Source organism: Corvus hawaiiensis, chromosome 9, assembly GCF_020740725.1.
Source record: "Corvus hawaiiensis isolate bCorHaw1 chromosome 9, bCorHaw1.pri.cur, whole genome shotgun sequence".
NCBI lineage: Eukaryota > Metazoa > Chordata > Aves > Passeriformes > Corvidae > Corvus > Corvus hawaiiensis.
Window position 1 is genome coordinate 16,239,777 of NC_063221.1, and position 13,276 is coordinate 16,253,052.

The 13,276-nt window shown below is 40.8% G+C and overlaps 1 protein-coding gene across 1 annotated transcript; it reads right to left on the minus strand.

Annotated features, from left to right (window-relative positions):
• Positions 1-320: 320 nt before the first annotated feature.
• Positions 321-11,548, minus strand: DR1 (down-regulator of transcription 1). Its single transcript, XM_048312543.1, has 3 exons — positions 11,238-11,548; positions 5,698-5,861; positions 321-2,450 (listed from the first exon to the last, which is right to left on the minus strand). The coding sequence occupies exons 1-3, from the start codon at positions 11,455-11,457 to the stop codon at positions 2,304-2,306; spliced, it is 531 nt and encodes a 176-aa protein (XP_048168500.1). The 5' UTR covers positions 11,458-11,548; the 3' UTR covers positions 321-2,303.
• Positions 11,549-13,276: the final 1,728 nt, after the last annotated feature.

Consider the following 13,276-nt stretch of genomic DNA (forward strand, 5'->3'; position numbering starts at 1 on the left):
GAAACTATTTCAGTAGCTGGTACACAATCTACAAGGCTTTTGTTCAACTTCTCAGGTGTAGAATGTCAGGTTATAAAAATACATACATATTAAATGCAATTCCCAAGAGGAAAGAGAGTGGGTCAAGCCCAGAAATATGGTTTGCAAGCAATAACAACCCCAGTGAACAGCAATACTATCCAACAGCACTCAGGTTGTAAAGACTTCAGGTCACAAAAAGTGTTCGGTAAACCAAAATAAAAACAGGGTTTAAATAGTCTTAACTTTTTTGTTTATAAAGACAATGAAGAAGACAGACTGTTCATTAAATATAAAAGCAATTTTATAAAAACACATCAGAATTTTATTGCTTGAAGAATACAGCATATGAAAAAAGCACAAGAATGTCCAAAAAGAAAAGTCACAAAAATTCAAACATTACACCATACATACCAGATGCAGTAAAATGTTAACCTGATTTCTGCATCAGAAAAGAAAGGTGTGAAAATATACCTAGTATTATTTAGAAGGAAAAGACTCATTTAAAATAGAAAGTGTGAAGGTGTTACAGTACAAATTAGAAAAGCCAACACTGCACATTAACATTGTATCACTAGACTAGATTTTCTACCTTTGGTACTTAAACCTTTACAGAAAACCACTTTCTCAGTCAAACCTTGCCTAACATATTTTATGTAATATCCAGGGAAGTTTTTTTCCTTTTTAAACTTAAACATTCAAACAAATACTCTGAGTCTTCACTGCATTACTGCATTTAAAGACATGTTCACATTTATTCATTATGCAACTTAACACATCTCAAATTTAAATCAAAAGTCACTATGTGACTGAGATCTGAACACATGCCAATTGTATCTTGTTCAGATCTTTATGTAAAAATGGGCTCACCATTTGCTGTTTGCATCCTTATGTAAACAGACTGCTGCAGCCCTCCTCAAGAATTCTAACTAGAGCAACTTGCTGAGGACATAAGTTAATAAAACCATCCACGTTGTTAGAGAGCTATGGGGTCATCTACAGCAGCATGCAAGTGGCTTTTCTAGTCTGCTCAGATTAGTGTACCAGAAGATATGCCAGTATTACTTCAAGTAACACATTAAAACTCAGCAATGGACACTACTGTGCTTTATTTCAACACAAAGGACAGCTGCTCATCCATTAAATCAACAGAACTATCAAAAGGACAAGTACATAATTTCTGTTTCATGTATTGCTGCTGATCACTCTTGGGGAACAATTTATCAGAAACCTGGACTTACCTATAAACCAATCTAGTGAAGAAAATGTTGTCTTTCAACAAGGTATCTTAGTAATCCAGTGGCAATCTAGTCTGGAGAATGTTGGCATTATGCTGACAATGACTAAACAAGGTTAAATAAATTCCCTCTTTTATGACAAGCACGCTGTTAGGGTCAGCTTTTGCCCTCTTGGGCTTGAATACTTAATCACTCCCAGTCACATCAGCAGAACAAATAATTTTGTTTCTTTAAGTTCCAGCTTTATATTTCAACAATATGAATAAATCTGGACTATGAAATACCATCAACAACAGTTAACATTAAACTGGAGTGAAGTAATAGAAGAGTTAGTTCTTCAAACCAGGCAGTCTTTGAAGTGAAATATTCAGTTAGGACTGTCAAAAGGATGTCATAATAAAACCATGGGTTTATTTTTTTTTCACCCCTATACAAAAAAAATTACTGAATTTGTACAACTCCTATTAAACATACCTTTTTTCCTAGCTTGGTGAAAATGTATCATTTTCAAATTTTAACAAGTGTGGTATTTGAGCATATATAATATTTATTGCCATATACATCCTCATTTTAAAAAGAACTAAGAATTCAGACTCTTCTATGCTGAACTCTACTTTTTTCCCATTAACAGATTATGTCTACTGTACCACTCCCCCAAAAAACAATTAAAAATTCTAAGCAAGATTTTATAGTTTAGTTAAAAGGGAAGAAATGCAATGTGGATTTAGAGCTTTTTGTATAAATCTCACTATATTTTATAAACATGTTGTTTATTGTAACACTGTTTATTGATCAAATAAATGACGCACTGCTATCTAAAATTTCCATATACACTATTAAAAATCCAAAGTTGATATGATACTGAACCTTAAATCTTCAAGAGTTCAAAAAAAGACAGTTTATACACGTACAGCACACAAGAGCAGACACCCCTAGAATACCAACTGCCAGTCCACGATGCATACAAACTTACAGGTAAGCATTCATTTCACTGTTTTCATTGTGCAGGAAAAGTATTTCTTAGTAAGACAACTCAGCTGGTGATTTTCAGATATCATCTTCATCATCTTCATCCTGAGAAGATCCTGCCTGATTGGATGCACTGGCTGAGGCAGCAGCGAGCTGTGCCTGTTGAGCTGCTTGTTGCATCTGTAGCCATTCCTGCTGTGCCAGTTCTGCTTGCTGTTGTCTAGCCTAGAGATATGAATTTAATTGTTAAGGCCATACATAGCTTGTGAGGATTCTCTAGAACACATTATCTTTAAAAGCGTTTTTATCTGTACCTGCAGATTCCTTTTATATTTTTTTTTATTAATTGCACATGCAAAAACCACATCTAGAAGTACCTTAATTATTTGCACCAGGAAGTTTAGCTATATTCTCTCTTCTTCTGAAGACACCACTGTTTGGAGGCCTTACATTTACAAAAACAACAGACAGAAACTAGTGTACTTAAGTTCCACTGTAAGGACTGTGCTGAACCACTAATGAAAAATTTAACTGAGGCAAAGCAAAGGAAACTTTAGACATCAGTTTCAAGAGATCTTAACATTTAATCACAGTTCAGAGATGAGAACAGCCTTGCTTTTTTGATTACAAATAACAAAATTTCCAATTATGAAATCATCCAATTGAACCACAGAGGCACACATTATTACAAAAACAAAGCAAGCCATTATCTTACTTTGCTAAGCAATCTTTGCAAAACAGAGCTAGACAAGGTCTTCTCAAATTCAGGTATGACAACTGAGGATGGCTTTGCTACAGAAAGGTACAGTCTTTTACTGGAAAGTACAAGAGATTCTACCAAAACATTTCAAATAGTTAACTGATTAATCTTCATTTTTCTATCCAGGGTTTTCACTTGTTTTTTGATAACTCCTGCTGATTTCAACAATATACTAATTGATTGTGGTAAAGTTACAACTTCAATTTCTATTTTGAATGAACATTAAGAAAAAGTTTTCAAAATGAAAAATTTTAAGCCTTTTTTTATTCTTCCACTTTTACAAGTCATCACTAAGGCTATAATAATTTCCTTTCTAATCCTATTGCACTCACTGAATTTTCCTATTTTTTTCCAAAGCATCAATTTTTTTTTACAGTTTTTCAAACTACAAGATGGCAAAAGATGATGTTTGGAAAACAATCAAACCCAGTTTTTCTACTTAGCAATGTGAAAAAAAGGGGAGTGTTCCATTATCTTTACATAGTGTCACATTTTCCCCTGTTCTAGCAGTAAAAAGTTATTTTACAGAAGTAGAAATCACAATGAAAACTTTTCAGTATTTCAAACTTCAAGTGGTAGCACAGTTACAAGGGCTGGAAAACAATTTAAGACATTGTAGGGCTTTAGAGGAAAGACAGCAGCACCCCTACCCAGGAAAGCACAAATATTTATCAGACAGGAGATACAACAGGGCTCCCTACTGCCCCCATGCAGTGAAGTGTACAGTATACTCAGTGAGGTGATACACCTGCATGCTCCAGCAAACAGGGGCTCAGCACTTCACACTGGATGCATCACTTTGTCAGTGCCCACCCTCACTGCCTTATCCGTAATGACAACACTTCACCATTTCAGAAATGGGAAGAGGAAAAAACCCCACATGCTGAAGAATTCCATTGAGTTGGATTGACCAAGAAGCTCTATAAGCATCTGGTAAACTTAACTCATTTACTGCACAACTCCAGTGAGGAAGCCTCAAAAAAAACCCCAAATCTATCAAGACCCTTGTCTTGCACAAAAACTTAGACATGCATGAATATCAGGGTAAGCCATTCCCCCGGCTTCAAATATTTACAATCATCCATGCCAGAGTTATCAAACATTCATAACATTAACTGGCAGGTATTTTAAAACTAGAGCAAGAAGTCAGCATTAGTGTCATGCTCTAAAATATTAAAAAGATTAACACAAATAAATAAGCATGCACTTGTGTAACTATATTCAAGACTAATTACAGTACCACCAACAGCACATCACAGCTACTATTTTTGAAAAATGAGACTGTCATCCTTGAATCTAAGCAAACATTTTCCATATTACCAAACACTATTTTTAAAAGTCATTCATACAATTTTGTCAAACTGGCATGCGTCGTCTTAATTTAGAAGCTAAGGCACAGTAACAGAGGTTTAAAAAAATATACTTCAAGCTGTCATTCCTTAGACAAGTGTGGCTTGCATAAGGTGGTTTCGGCAATTTTTTTTTAATTTATTTTTTTCAATGATACTCTGGAGCTAGTACTCCCTTAACACACCTTGGTTTTGCTGCTTTTTTATTTTGTGTATCACACTGAGTTACTTGCACAAAATAGTAAATAAAAAACAGGTACCAAACTGACTATTATTTGTAAATCTTACCCAAAATCCAAAAGCAGCCATAGTGGCCTTTCCAGTGTTAGTACAGTCAAACAAGAGTTAGGCACATGTACTTGATCATAACTAGTTCACTGCAATAGCTACATGGTATGCTGAAATCTCAAATGCCTTAAAATTCATCATGCAATGAAGACTAAAGTAGCTGGCACGTTGTAAGATGAAAAACAACAGCTTCAGCAAGATACAAAGTATAGCAAAGGGGAGAGAAGGTCACAGTAATGAAACGTTAACTGAATAAGCATTTTCATCAGAGGAAATCAAAGTAAGCAAAGTGAGAAAATAAGACTCCGGCCTTGGTTAAGAGAAAAGAGAAATACCAGATAACTTTCCCATCTCTTAGTTTAGAGAATGGTCCCGTCAAACTAAGAGAATAGTGGAGAGAAAGATGGCGTAGAAAGATAAATATATAAAATCGGGTTTTAGTCAATTAAACTGGGAGATGTTAAACTATCAGGGAAAGCTGGAAGAGGACAAGGCTGGGATGAAGAATGTGTGTGTGTGTGTGTTAGTGCACTATTTGCAGGCAAATGCTTTTTCCATGCCTCAATGGCCTCTTTAAAAATGTATGCATGAATTCACTCAGTTACACTCTTGCCAAGAATAAAGTTTCTTTCCAAGTATAAAAAATAACATTTGTGCACTGATGGTCAGAAACAGAAAAGCTATTTTCACTTTTTAATGCTTCAAAACTGGTCATTTCCTAGAACACCAGCTGTTATTCTTTTACTTCCCTCAACTGAGTAATTCTTAATGTATTCTCCATGATAGACTGGAAATACCCAAATAGCACCAAAACCCCATGCTTTTTAAACCTAGAATATGAAATAGGATCACATACGAAGTCCTATATGTCAAATCACAGAAGTATCAAGTAGCAGCATCTTATTTGTTGACTTCACATTCCCCAATTCAAACAGGCCAAGGCCAATAGCATGTTAGATGCCACATCAATTCACAAAGAAGGGGATACTTCTTGAGGTGTGCACATGTTTGTGCAGCCCTAGACCTGCAGCATTAATTATTCCAACCTCATCAGGACAAGTATTGCTCCACTTACTTGTGCAAATAATTCCTGTTGCTGCCTTAGTAGCTCTTCTTCCGGAATGCCGAGGTTCTCCAAGCGTGAACTGGCCTTTCTTCTCTTTAGTGCTACTGTTTTGCATTCTTGTAAGACTTCTTTTACTTCACTGATATAGGAGCCAAACCCCAAACTTTCTAGTGCTAGAAAGAAAGAAAGAAGAGACATTGTTTACCTTTTACAAAGTTTTTGATAATAGATGTTGACTTGTTTATTAAAAAGAAAAAAAAGTAAAATACATGATAACTTTCCTATCATCTGGTGACAAAAATCTCTGCTCTTAAAAAGACCTAACAGCTATTTCCAACCCCCCGTCCCCCCCTTCTGCTATGTCCTTTAGGAATACATGTTTTTAGGCTAAAAACATTAAGGTTTGTCAAGTATAACCAAAGAAGCTTGCACTTGCAGAGGATTCAAGGCTTTCAGATACACTTCGCTAGAGATAGGCATTATTCTCCAAAAGACATCTTTTTCCCATCTTCTCTACATTAGAATCAACATAATTTATACAGCTAAGAAGTCCTTCCTATCTGAATTATGTCTTGGAGATTCTACTTTTCCAGTTTTTGCAAGTCTTCAGTAGAAGGTAAATTAGCAACCTAAACCAGAGCAAAAGTGATGCATGTAAAATGATCACAGATCCTTCAATAAGGCAGAAATAAATAATATTATGTCGGGTTGCCAAATTTTAGCTTTTGACTTTTAGTATCTAAATTCCTATATATAAAATGTATAGTTCACACATAAAATGTATAGTTCACACATATAAAGCTATATTATGTATGAGCTTTTTATTGTTTTATTTTTTAACACAACCACTTCTATTTATCTCCATGTTAAAATGGATTCAGAAACTAAAATCTTGCACTTTTATCTGCCCAAAGAAATCTGCAATGCAGCTATATCCTGCAACAACAGTTTTTTTTAAGGAATGCAATGGGAGCAGGAAGGATTATAAAAACCCAGGTAGCACATGTGACAAAAGGCACAGTTTCCTCATGCACCATTTACTGTGACATGCCTCCACACACACCCTAAGTGAACCTATTATAGAATATACTAGAAACATTACATAAACACCAATTATACTAGAAACAAGTATCAGTTTAATAAAAAACCTGGTTAATTTCAAGCATTTACACAATTCAGAGTTTACAGTACAAGAGTTGTTTTAACTTTTATCTTAATTTCAACCTTTTGTGACAAGCTATTCAAGAAATAGCACTAAACTGCACAACAGCAATCAACAACTTGTTACACACAAGATCTTAGTTACAGTAACTCTGACAATATTCTGACACTAATTTCATAAGCAACATTTTCCTACCCATAATTACAGCAGCATGTCAATGTACCATAATCTAAACAATAACCCAAAGGCATTCTCTAAGATTTTGGCTTCCAACCTGTTCTCAGGGACACAACTCACACACTGTCTTCTTCAACAGGGCTGCCGGTGCTGCTACCTAGTCATATAGCACCACCATCCCTTTAAAGAGAACACCTGGCAAAGGAATTTACATAATACTTATTTCTTTAAAAAAATAAAGTTAAAAGACAAACTGATTTAGAGATAATCAAATTACTTCAGAGACAGTATGCTGGTTCAGCCTCAGCCCACACACAGACACTGGAAACGCTTTTTCCAATTAACCCACCGTTTCCAGGAGAATTACCAAAAATTACCTTCAGAAACTTGTTTCATCCAGCCTCAGCATAAAGGAGGCAAATTCATGTCTCATAGTCCTGAACTGGTAATCTTAAAAATCTACAGATATTTTAAGAACTCATTCAATTTTAAAATGTAAACTGTATATACAGTAAACCTTTAAAAGTCATACTTTTTAAACCAAACTGAAGAAATATACAAGTCTAACATCACTAAGACAAACCACCATAGCAAAACCAGAGGTGTTTGTCTAAAGACCAGGGTTGGCAATCTGCTGCATCAGAACATGAACAACTGCCAAATCTGAAGTTAACAGCAAGATGTGTTTTTACAGAAATTTTAAGTGGTCCTTAAAAGAAAATAAATTTCAAAACCCCTATGTGACACAACCAAGACAGATTTTTACAATTATTCAATATAACAAAGCCATGAAGAACCATATATGCCTCATCAATCTACTGCATCAAAATTCTACTGGCTGTGAAACAACGTACAAAATTTACCATCTTCTTGAAGCACATCAAGGCTTTACCAAACACATGAATGGAAGGAATATGGATCTCTATACCAGCATGGTGCTAAAATGTGGGACAGGTGATTACTACTTTATCAGAGCTGCTATTTCATCAAAACTCAAAGCCTTTCTATTTTTTGAGTCTGAAACATACCATCCTACCCAGATTGCTGAAAACTAAGTATCTTACTGAGGCTAGAATTATCCTACCAAATGTAAACAGCTGAATCCCAAAACATAGCATTTGGGGGAATAACACAACTCATATTTACAAATCACAATTATCCTTTCCCCAGTTTCCTCCTACTCTTAATGACTGCATGAAGGTGCAGGTCTCTGAGTAATCAGTGACACACAGTAATACTTCTATTTTATTCAATCAAATAATTAATATCTGAGACTTTTAAATTTTTATGCTCCTCAAGGAAAAAAGAACTTCCAAAATAAAATCCTAAACATGAACAGTTGTGTGGAATTTTTTTTTAATTAAGTGATAATATACACAGTCAGTATCCTAACAGTCCATGAAAAGAAGCTACAAGATTTGACATCAATCCACAATCTACCTTACTGCACAACAGTTCCATGTAGACCAAGTAATCAAAGTAACCCACTCCAGAAAACAGTGATTTTATGAGTCACCATTTTCAGAATTCAACGAAAATTTCATTTCTCATAAGAAGCCTGCTTTTTCACAAGCCATACAACATTCAAATTATTCTAGTTTCTGTTCCAGGATGGAAGAACATTCATTTGCTTACTAGAGCTGCAGATTCACAGCTGGGTTTCTAATGGAGGAATTCAACAATAAATGTGATCTCCACTTAAAACTATTACATAGCCTTGACACTTTTGGGTACCCTCCAAGAAAGCTGTCTTGCATTTTGTTACCAATAGTGAGTGCTTGGCATAGTCTGACTACATCTATCAAATCAGATCTCTAATGGGATGCGAGAAGCCTCTGCTTTCCTTTTCCTATGCTGTTGACAGCACTGTGCCAGTCAAGTGTTTGTGCTACCACACAATAAAACACAGCAAGGACCTCATCCACCTGAAGCATAACCCAAGGGCAGAGAGAGTTCTTGCTCAGCTTGGCAACACAATCATTGTAAGAGTGCAGCAAAGGAAGGAGTGTCTCAAGCACCACCATGCCGAACACCTAAGCACAGTGGTGAAGCGCAGTTTCACATTACCTCTAACACAGCCCAATGGCAGAGTGTCTCCAACTGCAGAGTGCCTCCTTCCCCTTCCTCTGGACCAGCAAAATACTCTTTCTGCTTCTTGTTCCCAAACCAGTAACTTCTTGTTTACAGCCCCAGTCAGCCAGCAAATTCACCTGAGAGGGAACCGCGCTCTGCCCTAAATTCTCAAAAGCCACAGGGTCAGCTGTATCTGCAATTGCCAGATCCAGATCTCAGAGGGTACAAAAAGATTCCTTTTGGCAGCACCTTGTGCTTAGGCTGGACCAGGTGTGATGTGATGGCCATCAGCCTCACTTGACTTCTAAGCATTCAGAAGGAAAAACGTGGATGGCCACAACAAACAGATTTCAATTGCCTAATTTGTTAGCATCATTGCCATGAAGCTGCATTAAGAGGCATTCAAAATAGCAAGTATCTTCAATGCATGAAGATGGATGAAAATGCTGAAATACTCTGTACCTATACACACAATCAATGTTTCCAAAACGGGAGACCTAAACCCTCAAACCTCACAGCGGGATCATTTGCCAACTGACCAGCATCTGAAAGGAGCTAATAGCAAATACACCTCCCTAAACATAAGCAGAGCAGAAAATCCAAGAACAAAGACTTCCATCTCTAGAACATTACAAAAATGGATACACTGCAAGATTTTACTAGAAAGTATAGATTTAATCTGAAAATAACTTTTCCTAACTCTAAGATGTGGTAACACAAGGACATAGAACCCAGCAAAATACTTGGCATGGGACCACCTGCTGATGTTATGCAAACTCACTTTAGCTTCAATTTGTATTCCAAAAAACCCATACTAAGCCTACGACAGCAAGAGGTAAAATCTTTTCTACGGACTACCACTACCAAGCACAAAATACTTTCATACATAAACTCTTTATTGCCCTCAGCCTTAAAGATCAGGTCTATTCCTGTGTTAAGAACTAACCTCAAATGTTTTTTGTGGTGACTTGAAGAAACTATCCTTGTATTAAAGAGCATCACACCTAAAGTATGCTTCCATGTGCAAGCACAGGTTTTACTCTTTACCTCCTAGGCTTCTGTGATGGAGCTACTTTGCTAAACTTTCAAGCTTACATGAATTTTATTTAATACTAAAGCTCATACCTACTCCGTATTTTCTTTTGCTGTTCATGACCCAGTCAAGTACTGAAACCTCTTCTGGTGAGCAAGCTAATAAATTTCAAACAATCAATTTTTTTTGTTTGTTTGTTTCAAACAGCAAATATTGCTAAAAGAAGTATCAAACAACAATATTTTTTTTAACTCACTTGATACCATCACAGTCCTGAAAATAGCTCTACTACAAATGCTGCTGTTAATATCTCTCCCAGGCAGCAAAGTACTCTTCCACTACTGCTGCTATAAATTTGTTTGCAGCAGACACTGGTATCAACAACCCTGACTCGACAAGCAAAGCAAATTAGTTCTGACAAAAGATGCCTAATGCAGACTTCAGGATGAGGCAAGAAAACTCCTTATTTGCGACAGAATAGAAAGAAAAACAAACGAGACACAGAGAACTCGCCTTTTATTCAAGCAAGGGGAAGTCAACAGCAGAGAAAGATACAAGGGCATAGGTCACGTTTAAATGCTTTTTGCAACAGATACGAAGATCCAACATTAAACAATAAGACTGTAAGGACAGCCCTAAAGAAATATTACAGTCTTTAGAGATTCCAGACAAGACTACCATGGAATAAAGCCTGGGCCCCACATAATCAATCTCCAACTAGAAAGACATTCAATACATTCAGAACCTTAAAACACGCTGCATAACCATTCGAAAAAGCAGACCTCGTTTTACAGGTACGAAAAAGAGGAAGAGATTTGGTGACTCAGAGATTTGGTCACTCAAAGCATCACAGGCTTCTCTAAAGCACAAAACCACAGCTGGTCCTGAGCACACGCAGCAGCCGCTCTAACCACACAAAGACAACCTTCCTTGCAGTGTGACTGGCAAGCCGGACAACACACGCTTTTCCTCCACACCCTTACGAGACCCTGCCTTTTGTGTTCTACAGAGCTACAAGCAAACGGAGAGGAAAAAGCGGCAGCGGGACAGGAGCGGCTCACAGGTGACCGACCCGGCAGCGGCACAGCGGCCGCGGAAGCTCACCTTGTATGACATGCTCCGGGGAGATAGTCTTCTTCTCCGATTTGTTGCAGATCTCGTTGGCCTCGGAGGAGATGAGGTGGATGAATTCAGTGCAGCAGTTGACCACCAGCTCCCGGGCGTCGTTCGCCACGCGGACGTTGGGCAGCGTCTCTTTGATCATCTTGTTGATGGCAGCCCTGGGGATGGTGAGGTCGTCGTCGTTGCCGGACGACGAGGCCATCCTGGCTGCGCTCGGCTCACGGGCTGCGCTCAGCGCCCGCGCGGGGCTCCAGGGCGCGGGGACCCGGCGGGGGCGGGCGGGGCCGCGGGGGGCGACGTCGAGATGGGGCGGGGGGTGGCGGGGGCCGGGCCGGGGGTCGCTGCCGGACCGGGGGGTCGCGGGGCCGGGAAGCGCTGCTCGGGCTCAGGGCTCCCTCGGCCGCGGCGCCTGCCACTGCCGCCTCCGCCACATCCTTCGGCCACCGGCGCCGCCGCCTTATGACCAGACTGAGGGGAGGCGAGCGGCGGAACGCCCCGCGCCCGGCGCGGCTCGGCTCGGCTGGCCCCGGCCGTGCGGCGGCCGCGAGGCGGAAACGCTCCGACTCCGGCTCAACCTGCGAGGGACGGCGCTTCCGCCGGAAGCCGGAACAGCTTCCGCCGCCGGGAGCCCCGGAAGGGCCGCGGCGCCACGTGCGGCAGCGGCGGCAGCGGCGGCGAGGGGTCCTCCAGCCGCCCCCCTCTGCCAGGAGCTGTGCTCGGGCCCGGGCCCAGCCCCGCCTGCCCTTCCCCTGGGTTCCCACTGTAGCAGGGCATCTGACAGCCCCGGCAAGTTCGTTCCCAAAGCAGGATGGGCTTGTCGCTTCATCCGCAGTTTATTCACGACTTGCAGCCGTGGCTGGTTTTCCTCGGCATCCATCTCTTACACTGTATTTTCTGGTTTCATTCACTCCGTAACCAGTAGTGTGAGGATTGTATGAGACAGAATTAGCCCCACAACAATGGTGTTTGTGGAAGGCCCATTAAAACCCACGGTCCTGGTCGTGCCTTGCTGTGTGCTGCAAAGGAAAACTGCCCAGGAATGCAGCCCAGCCCAAGCTGCGAGCCCGAGACAACCGCAGCTGAGCAACACTGAGGGGCTTGACAGGCCCAGCCCTTCTGTGGATGTCTCTGTCCAAGCCGTACCCTGTGCTGACCCTCACCAGGTGGCGATGACATCTCGGGCTGCAGAGGGGCGATTTGCCAGGCTCCCTTCAGCCCCAGCAGCACTCTCCTGTCATTTAATTCCTGCTTTCTCCTAGCTGCTGTTCCCACCTCTGCCAGCCATACGTTGATGCTGGGCTGCGGGCACTCGGTGTTTTGCAGGAGGTCTGCGTTAGGAACATACTTGGGGTCTCCAGCTGCGCACAGGGGCTGCTGCAGATGCTGTTGTCCCCTCAGTCCCCTGCCTGCTGTCCCAGGGAGGCCCCTGCACAACCCCTGCACCTTGGGCCCCACCAAACGGGTCACAAGTGCAGAGCAAGCCCTGCCTTAGCTGCAGTGTTTGATACCCGCGGGATCTTGGAGCTCCTTTAGGGAGAGGTAGGGCAGGGCAGGGCCGCTGCAAGTCCCAGCACGGAATTAGATTTTTGGCTTACTGAGACAGTATTGAAGGAGAGAGAAAAACAGTTCCTGCATCCCGAGTGAGCTCCAGCTGGGCTCTGTGGGTGAGACAAGGACAGCTGCTGGAATGTGCTGAGAAACTGCAGCCTGGAGGCCCGAGGGACACTCGGCCTTCGCCTCAGCCCGGGCAGCACCGCGGCGAGGCCGGAGGTCAGGGAACAGGAATGCCAGGCAGGAACAGCACTTCAGCCCAAGCACCCTGCTCGGCCTCAGCTGACTTGTAGGACTGGGCTGAGAAAAAGCAAGGGGAAAGACCTGTTCTACGTGATAGAATTTGACACATGCTTATTAGGATAGCTTGGAACAAGAGGGCTCTGTCAGACACTCTGGGAACTGAAGGCATTTAATGGATTGACATTACTTGTTACTGACAATAGTTTGTTTTCAAAAAGTAGTACCCA

What these genes read in the sequence shown, in the direction of transcription:
- DR1 (XM_048312543.1), bottom strand. Translation starts at nt 11,457, where the DNA reads ATGGCCTCGTCGTCCGGCAACGACGACGACCTCACCATCCCCAGGGCT. An exon ending in CCCGGAGCATGTCATACAAG is followed by an intron (nt 5,862 to 11,237) that starts GTGAGCTTCCGC and finishes CTTTCTTTCTAG; the next exon opens with CACTAGAAAGTTTGGGGTTT. An exon ending in AACAGGAATTATTTGCACAA is followed by an intron (nt 2,451 to 5,697) that starts GTAAGTGGAGCA and finishes TCATATCTCTAG; the next exon opens with GCTAGACAACAGCAAGCAGA.